This window comes from Buteo buteo, chromosome 9 (genome assembly GCF_964188355.1).
Source record: "Buteo buteo chromosome 9, bButBut1.hap1.1, whole genome shotgun sequence".
NCBI lineage: Eukaryota > Metazoa > Chordata > Aves > Accipitriformes > Accipitridae > Buteo > Buteo buteo.
The window spans coordinates 39158339-39166945 of record NC_134179.1 but is presented as its reverse complement, the minus strand read 5'-3'; the positions used below and the strand labels follow the sequence as shown (position 1 = coordinate 39166945).

Here is an 8607-nt window from a genome sequence, read left to right as displayed (position 1 = left end):
CGGTGGCTGACCGCTCGCTGCCGGTGCGGGAGCCGGGGCCGTGCCCGAGATGGGCCATTTCCTCCGCGGCCGCCACGGCCCCGGCCCCGGCCCACGGCGGCTTTGATGGAGGTGCAAACAGCTGGGGGCGGATTTACATAAAACAGCCGCGTTTAATCCCGCGGGCCGCAATTAACATCACAGGCTTCCCCCCCCCCACCCCGGGGCACCGTTGTGATATGGCCGCGGGCAGCCAATCGGAAAGGCCGGCCGGGTGGATCAAAGCGGCCGCCGGCCAATCAGCGGGGGCCCCCCGCCGGCGTGGTGATGTCACCGGGGGGGTGTTTATGGCGGGGTATAACAGCGGGCGCCGGCCCCGCTCCCGCTCGCCGGGGCCGCGGAGGTCAAGTGGAGTCAGCCCCGGCCCCGCCGCCGCCGCTCGGGGCTCTGCCAGGGCGCCGGCCCCGCCGGGCCGGGCTGGGCCAGGATGAGCTCCCCCGGGGCCGAGGGGGCGGGTAGGGCCCCCCAGCACCACCGCGTGGATCACCTGCTGAGCGCCGTGGAGAGCGAGCTGCAGGCGGGCAGCGAGAAGGGAGACCCGACGGAGCGGGAGCTGCGGGTCGCGCTGGAGGACAACGACCTGTGGCTGCGCTTCAAGGAGCTCACCAACGAGATGATCGTCACCAAGAACGGCAGGTAGGGCTGCCGCGGGGGCGGACGGACAAGGGGGGGGGGGCCCGGCTGAGCCCGGGACGGGGGGAGGGGAAGGGACCGGGGGGGGGCTGCTCCCCGCCGCGCCTCGCGCCTCCGTGTCGCCCCGCAGGAGGATGTTCCCGGTGCTGAAGGTGAGCGTGTCGGGGCTGGACCCCAACGCCATGTATTCCTTCCTGCTGGACTTCGTGGCGGCCGACGGGCACCGCTGGAAGTACGTGAACGGGGAGTGGGTGCCGGGGGGGAAGCCGGAGCCGCAGGCGCCCAGCTGCGTCTACATCCACCCCGACTCGCCCAACTTCGGCGCCCACTGGATGAAGGCGCCCGTCTCCTTCAGCAAAGTCAAACTCACCAACAAGCTCAACGGCGGAGGGCAGGTAAGCACCCGCACCGGGACCCGCACCGGGACCCGCACCGGGACCCGCACCGGGACCCGCACCGGGACCCGCACCGGGACCCGCACCGGGACCCGCACCGGGACCCGCACCGAGCCGGCCCGGCCCGGCGGGTCCCTGCCGACCCTCCGCTCACCCACCCTCCCAAGCTCGTTTTCACGCTGCTGTTACCCAAGGGGCTGGGGTGCACCGTGCTTCCCACCCCCCCGGAACAGCGTCCTTTCAGCCGCCGGGGCTGGATGCCTCCATGCATTGACTTTCTTTTTTGAAACGTCTCTTCTGGTCTGAGTATCCAAAAATGCCAAGGGCATAGCAGATGCAGCTTTCTGGCTGTTCATCGGCAACGTGTTTGTGACTACGCGAGCCGCCCTGTCAAGTAACGGGGACGAGGGTAACTCCACGAAAAGTGAGGGTAACTCCGCGAAAAGTTGGGGCGTCTGACTGCAGTGGTCCTTGCCTTTTCCTACAGCTTCGGTTTTAGGGTTCATTCCCACCTGTTGCCTCTTTCTCCTCTGCTGGGAAGCTGGATCGTTAGATGCTTTAAACCCCGGCTGCTTTCCATGCCTGCCAGCACCCGGCAGCGCTCTGTCGCTGCTTACCTGCTCTGTCCCTTTGCTCACAGATCATGTTGAACTCTCTGCACAAGTACGAGCCGAGGATTCATATCGTGCGAGTGGGTGGCCCGCAGCGGATGATCACCAGCCATTCCTTCCCAGAGACCCAGTTCATAGCTGTGACGGCCTACCAGAACGAGGAGGTATGGGCAGCAGGGAAGAAAGGATGCAAGTACCAGGAGGTTTCAAGCAGCAAAGTGCATCTTACAGAGCAAAATAATGGATCTCATGTCACCTTTTACAGTTCTCTCTCGCATTTTTCGGTTTCACATTCTTTCAGTTGTTTTCAGTGCTTTGTTTGAAGCTTAATATAAAAAATGACATTAGTATATGTAAAAGCCCTATGAACGTATAATAGCACAAAGTTCTGATCATCATTTGTCTCACTATGTGCTGCAAATTCATTGCAGGAGAGTAATTCTTAAAAGATTCTGTGGGGCAAACAAGTATTCTAAGAAATAGAGTTGTCATTTTCAGCTACACGGTGAAATAACTGGATATGCCGTTTTCAAAGCTGTCCTTTCTCTGTTAGCCAAAATGCACATCTGTGTTTAATGAATCTGTAAATTACCAATCTTTTTGAGATTTTTTTTTGATGCCCATTCTGCTCCGGTTTGAAATGTGAAGCTTTTTATGACTCTTTAGTGTACTACCTTTCTTAGCCGTTTCCTTAGCTGATCAATAAACCCAGGCAATTCAGTCTCTTAGAATTCGGCAGAGGGACTAATTCCTCACCCTCTGCTAATACTTCAGACCTTAGGGGCTGTTTAATTGATGTCCATAGGTTGGTGTTACGGGCCTAATCTTATTTCTTCAAAAATCTATGATTCCACTAACTTCAATGGATAGTCCTAATTCAAATCCTAATATCTCTATGGTAATGAACAGTGATACTTGCAAATAAAGATATTTGTTGTTGTTTTTAGATCACAGCTTTAAAAATTAAATACAATCCATTTGCAAAGGCATTTCTTGACGCAAAAGAAAGGTGAGAACTCTTAATTCTAAAGTGTGGATTTTTTACACAGATTTGTAAAAGCATATTCTTAACTAATACGACACCGTTTCTTTTATAGGAGTGATCACAAAGACATGATGGAGGAAGTGGGAGACAACCAGCAGTCTGGGTATTCGCAGTGTACGTTTCCTTTCACTCTGCATCATGAATGTAACTTTGATTTCTTCCATCTCATCTGTTAAGCAAAACTTTAAGAGTGGTGTTTGCTGGCTGGCTTGTTTGTTCATAGGGAGGATTATTAATATATATTAATATCTATTGATTACTAATCCTTATGATTGTGGTTCATGCAGGTTTATGATTGCATCAACATTATGATCTCTGTGTGTGTGGTTAAGACTTCTGTATTGCATTTAAAATCCTTTAATGGAATCTTGCAGCTACCTTCATGTCCAAAAAGACAGTTGCCTTTGTATACAAGGACAGCGATACTCATATGGATATGGAGATAAAAGTTTATTTCAAAATACAGCAGAAAGTTATCAAAACAGTAATTACGGTTTAAGTACTTTAAGGAAATGGGGGGGGATTTGCTCCGAAAGTTTTTTCAGATGAATAAAAAGCTTGGGTGTTTTAATGATTTCTAACAGTTTATTGCCAAAAAATGTCTGTAGCCTATAGAGGGGGGAAGTTGAGTTGCAGTAGGAATTATTTTGTTTCAGTGGAAATAATTAATTTTTAAGAGTTCTTCTTAGCAGTGCGAGAAACCTCAGAGCTTAACTATAGATTGAGACTCCCAAAGAGCCATTTAAAGTTGAAGATTACACTAACAATTACTGAGTGCACACAGTACCTACGTAAGGGAGGGTTTAACCATTTCAATGTTTCCTTACTGTGACTGTAATTTAATGGTAGTTTAAAAAACGTTAGCTTGACACGGGGCTTTTTCTAAGCCGTTGGCTCATTTTCCTTCACAAGGTTGTTTAAGGAAGTTGTAAAGACCCAGATTTTTCAGCCGTGTTGAAACTCCGTTTCCTCTCCCGAGTGTGCGTTTCCTCGTTGATCAACTATTTATCTCGTCGCTGTGATTCTTTCCCAGCCTGGCTGCATGACATACCCGTCTTACAAACCTCTTGCTTCCCCACAGTAGGTAGTTGGCTTATTCCCGGGACTGGGACTCTGTGCCCACCTGCCAGTCCTCACCCTCAGTTTGGAGCCCCCCTGTCGCTCTCCCCTGCTCACAGCTGTGAAAGGTACTCATCGCTGAGGAACCACCGTCCTGCCCCTTACCCCAACCCTTACACCCATAGAAACAACTCGCCAAGTAAGTCCAACGTTGCAGCTCTGTCAATATGAGCCGAGGGCCGTGAGGTTTTGAGCGGTGGGCATCTCGAGCGATGCCACAGAAATTGAGGTCGCTTGTTTAGGTCCGTTTGCACGGAGGGCTTGGGGCCAGCATGGTAAAGAAATGGGGGTGATGGGTATGTGTCCCCCGTCTCTTTATGAGGGAAAAACCAAGGGGGTGTAGAATTGTCTCCTGCTAACTGATTAGATTGCATCATGCTGGCTGTCTTGCGCTTTTGAATTCTTGTAACCAGTGAGCTTAAACTTACTTTGACTTTATTCTTTTTGAGTGTGAAAGTGAGGACTTCAATCATTAGTTACAGGTAGTACAATGAAATGAAGAAATATGTGTCTGGTTCTGGTAGTGTCACTTGTTATTAACGCATAATCATGGAGGGCCCGATTCTGTCAAGTTTACTTGCCTGTTGCTGTGGTTAACATCAGTGCCTTAAGGTTGTTCTCAATGTGTCACAACTGGATACACAGAAACAAGATGAAGCTGACTAAACTGCAGAGCTATATAAAAGTTGTGCTCAGAAAGAGCCAAATAGCTTAAGGCTTAGTGCCTTAAGTCATAGGTACTTAAGGGAGAGGAGGGAAGGACGTTTTTAACAGTGATTTGGGTTTTTTGTTTTTTAATTTTTTTTCTTTCTTCTGGCAAAGGCGTCTTAACAATTTTTGCCCTTCAGCCTGTATAGATGGTGAAGGTTCATGCTTAAAAAAAAATACTTAGTATTTTGAATTGTGAAGTAATACACAGGGTTCTAGGTGCAGCCTGACCAATCTTGTATGTAGCTTTGTAGTTCATTTTGAAGTGGGAAACTAGCTTTCTGTGGGCTTTTCTTGCATCTTGGAAATTTTATGCAAGTTTTGTGACTTGAAGCAGAATAAAAGAACAAAACACCTCCGGTGTCCCTTCTTGTTCCCTGGTCCTCAGCAAGGAACCTCTTCTCCTTGCCTTAGCCAGCTGCCACAGCAACTTCTTTTTTGCTATGGATGACTGTATAGGATTCCCTTTATAGCTTCCTAGTGCCTCTGCCGTCTTGGCCAGCCAGTTTTGGTCACAAGCCGAGTAGTTTAAGCCACAGTCCAATTGCTCCTGATGGTGCCTAAGGCAGACTTCAGAGCCAACGGTGGCATGCTCAGCTTAAAGCTGGGATGTGTGATCCAGTGATACGCTTGTTATCCAGGGCTGCCAGGCTGTTACTGCCTATGTAGATGATGCAGATAAAGAAGGTGCCCTGGAATAGTGATTGGGATAGTGTAAGGAAGGAGTCCGCCTCTTCCCACTGGCCAAGTAAGGAAGCATGGGCTGAAATAGCAGGTGGTTTTAAGGCAGCTTTTTGGCAATAGATCCTTCACAGAAATAAGATTTTGCAGTTTTAAGTTGAGCAAAAGAACAGCACGTCAGCAGGGGCAGTGCCAGTGAAAGTGTAAGCTTGGCACAACTGGTAGCTGACTTCATTTTTTCTGTGTGTGTGTCGTTTTGTTTGTTTTTTGGTTTTTTTTTGCAAGGGGGCATGGGGGAGCGTGGTTTAAAGCTATACATTGCCTTTGAATAAAAGATCGTTATTTGGTTTGATTCTAGTGTGTTTAAGTGTGTGCCTGTTCTCTCAGCAGCCTATGCCGATAACTCCTCTGCCTGCCTTTCCATGCTGCAGTCCCATGACAACTGGTCTTCTCTAGGAGTTCCCACACACACGACGATGCTGCCCATGAGCCACAGCACCGGCACAGCTACCAGCTCCAGGTAGGAGTCTATCTCTCAGCAGCCCTCAAATCCGTGTGTTGATACTTTCTAGGAAGAGAAGGCTGAAAAAGGAGGTAAAGAGTCACCAGCAAATTAGAAATCCTTACAGCCACATGTGAATCATTAGCTCTCGGGGGGGGGGGGGGGGGGGGGGGGGGGGGGGCGGGGGCAGCACTGAGAAGGACTATTCACAAGGAAAACGTTTTGCTGAAACAGATAATAAATATTTTTTTTATGTTTTGATTTTGGAAATGTAGATACTTGCGACAGCAATATTTGATAGATTAAGGATTGCAAATCACTTAGACAAACATCATTGAATTTGAGGATACTCTTTTAAGTTTCATCTCTTTTAAGCAAAATGATGTGTAAAAAGTTTTATTTTTGATCTGTTTCATTTGAACCAGTCACTTCTCTCCTAGCTATCTCCACAAACCCTTGTTCTGTTACATATGAAGGGGCAGTGAACTGTAGTGTGGAGAAGGAGCAAGTGGTTGGGGCAGTAATTCTTAACTTAAGCGTTGCCACAGAAGCAAGCATAGCATGGGATTGTACTCATGGTGAAAGCCTTTGCCATTTTGTGATCACATAAATGTATCTTTTCTCCTCTTTGTAATTACTATCTTAATTGAACTTTTGGATCTTTTAGCAGAGATTTAGCTTACGGTCAGTCCCTTGGAGCTAAACTTGAAAATTCAAAGAGGTAGAGATAAGGTGGTAACATCTTTGCTGTTGACCACAGAGGGCTGAGATTTGGGCATCTTTCTCAGCAATTCAGACCTACCACTCCATTTGTGGAAAGCATTTCTATTTGAACCATGCATGTGGACACTTAGCTGTTAATCAGAGTATGTCCTGCTGCCTGGTACAAGATAACTGTATTACTGAACATAAGTTTTAGTCCTGAGTGTATGTTAATCAAGTAAACAGGTCCTCCTAGCACTTCTTTCTACATCTGACCCCCAGAATACGTGTTTGGAAAGTTGCAAAGTCCACTGAGTTTCAGTTGGTGTACTGAGTTGTCCCGTAGATAAAGCCAGTAGAACTGGTACTGTGGGACATCAAGGAAGGCATTTCTGCCACCCCTTTTGTCTAAACTCCTATCTGTAAAGTACAAATAATATTTATCTTTCTTGTTAAACTGCTTGGGATCAATAGGTAGAAAGTGCTGTGTAGTATTATACAGCAGGACTGAACTTTTTCTCATAGTGTTTCTCTTCAATCACCTTGTTTTTTTTAATTCATATGTGTTTATACAAGTGTGTGTATATACATACTCAGAGGAGAGACAGTGTGGAGGCTGTAGTGTCCTGACAAGGCTTTTTTCCTTTCAAGCAGCCCTTCCTGTAGTACCTGTACAGTTTGCAGCCATCAGTCTGGCTCTTCCCCTTTTAACATGAGGTGATGAACAAGGAGGGCTGAACTGCTGTCTGGAGGCATCCATCCCTCTCTGACTACAGAGGCAGCCATGGCGGATTAGGGCTCTGGCAGACTGATGGCAGCGGATTCAAACCTGCCTGGGTCGAGCAGCTGCTGTGTCCAGCCACCTCCACCACGTGCCTTTCCCCGGAGGCAAGGGTATGGCACAGCTCAGGAATCAGCTCTCAAACCTCTGCATTTTTCAGCCAGCCTGTTCATTCCTCAGCTTGGCTTAAAATTTGCTAGTATACCTAGTGCCAGAAGCTGCTGCTGGAAAACAAGGAGGTTAGATTTATTGGTGGGCTGCCATGAACACGAATCCTGCCTGGGGGTCCTTCCTACCTTGTGGTGGCTGGGAACTACCTAAAGAAATTCACTGCTTCCAGCAAACAGACCCAACTTGGGAGCTGTGGTGTGACCTGAGCTAACTGCCAGTAGGCAGCAGAGTCTCTAATAACTTGTTTTATTTATCGCTTTCCCTCTTTCAGTCAGTATCCTAACTTATGGTCTGTGAGTAACAGCACCATCACACCGGTGTCTCAGTCGAGCGGGATGTCCAACGGCCTGAGCTCCCAGTTTTTACGTGGCTCTCCAGTGCACTACACTGCCCTTCCGCACCCGGTCCCCGCTGCCTCCTCCGCCTCCCCCCTGTACGACAGCGGGGCGCCCACGGACCTGCCCGACAGCCAGTACGATGCCTCCGCACATGCCAGGCTAGCATCCACGTGGACGCCTGTCACCCCCCCTTCCATGTAAACCCAGGCTTTTCCTACAAGACAGACTTTTTTTAGCTACTGAATTACTTTAAGATGCTTAATCCTCACGGAAGAGAAAAAGGAGACGTGAAGTAGATTACAGACAAAGCATCTGCGCTGCTTTGCATAGAGCATCTACGTTATACCTCTTACAGTGAACGGTGCATCACTGACTTCATGCAGAGTTTACAAACCTGGTGAGCGTGCAATTCTGAGAGCAGATTCACTGCTTTTAATCTTTTTTCTTTTTTCTTTTTTTTATTTTAAGTTTGATAGACCTAAGTTTTAAGATTTTTGCTTAGATTGCAAATTTTTCAGTGTTCTGATATATTTGGACCTGAAGCTTGGCGTCATTCTTGAGTAAGTTACTCCTAACTGTTTTCAGTTAATTTTTTTAATGGCAAACTTAGCTATAGTCATGAGAAGACTTCTATTAACCGTCTAGTTAGAAGCATTCTGAAATATGCACAAATGTAGCTGAGGACTGAAGTTTTTGGAAAATCATGTGCACTAACACGTATTTGCCTCACAAATACGTTGTGTTCTTAACTGTATGCTTATTTCCTTGCTGCTGAATTAATGTTGAGACAATCTGCAAGAACTATATTCTTCTTAATAAATGCAGTATTAATGTTTGGTTTAAATTGTTTTACCCAAAAGACTCCTTTTAGAGGTAACTTTT

General features: G+C 47.6%; 1 protein-coding gene across 3 annotated transcripts; it reads left to right on the top strand.

Annotated features, from left to right (window-relative positions):
• The first annotated feature begins 466 nt into the window (after window positions 1–466).
• TBXT (T-box transcription factor T) lies at window positions 467–7926 on the top strand. 3 transcript variants are annotated; one of them, XM_075036827.1, is made up of 8 exons: window positions 467–675; window positions 803–1067; window positions 1708–1842; window positions 2626–2687; window positions 2776–2837; window positions 3808–3981; window positions 5622–5751; window positions 7659–7926. In XM_075036827.1, exons 1-8 carry the CDS (start codon window positions 467–469, stop codon window positions 7924–7926), a joined length of 1305 nt encoding a protein of 434 aa, XP_074892928.1. The 3 variants fall into 3 exon arrangements, with proteins under 3 accessions (XP_074892928.1, XP_074892927.1, XP_074892929.1); XM_075036826.1 differs by having other exon boundaries at window positions 3805–3981; XM_075036828.1 differs by lacking the exon at window positions 3808–3981.
• Window positions 7927–8607: the final 681 nt, after the last annotated feature.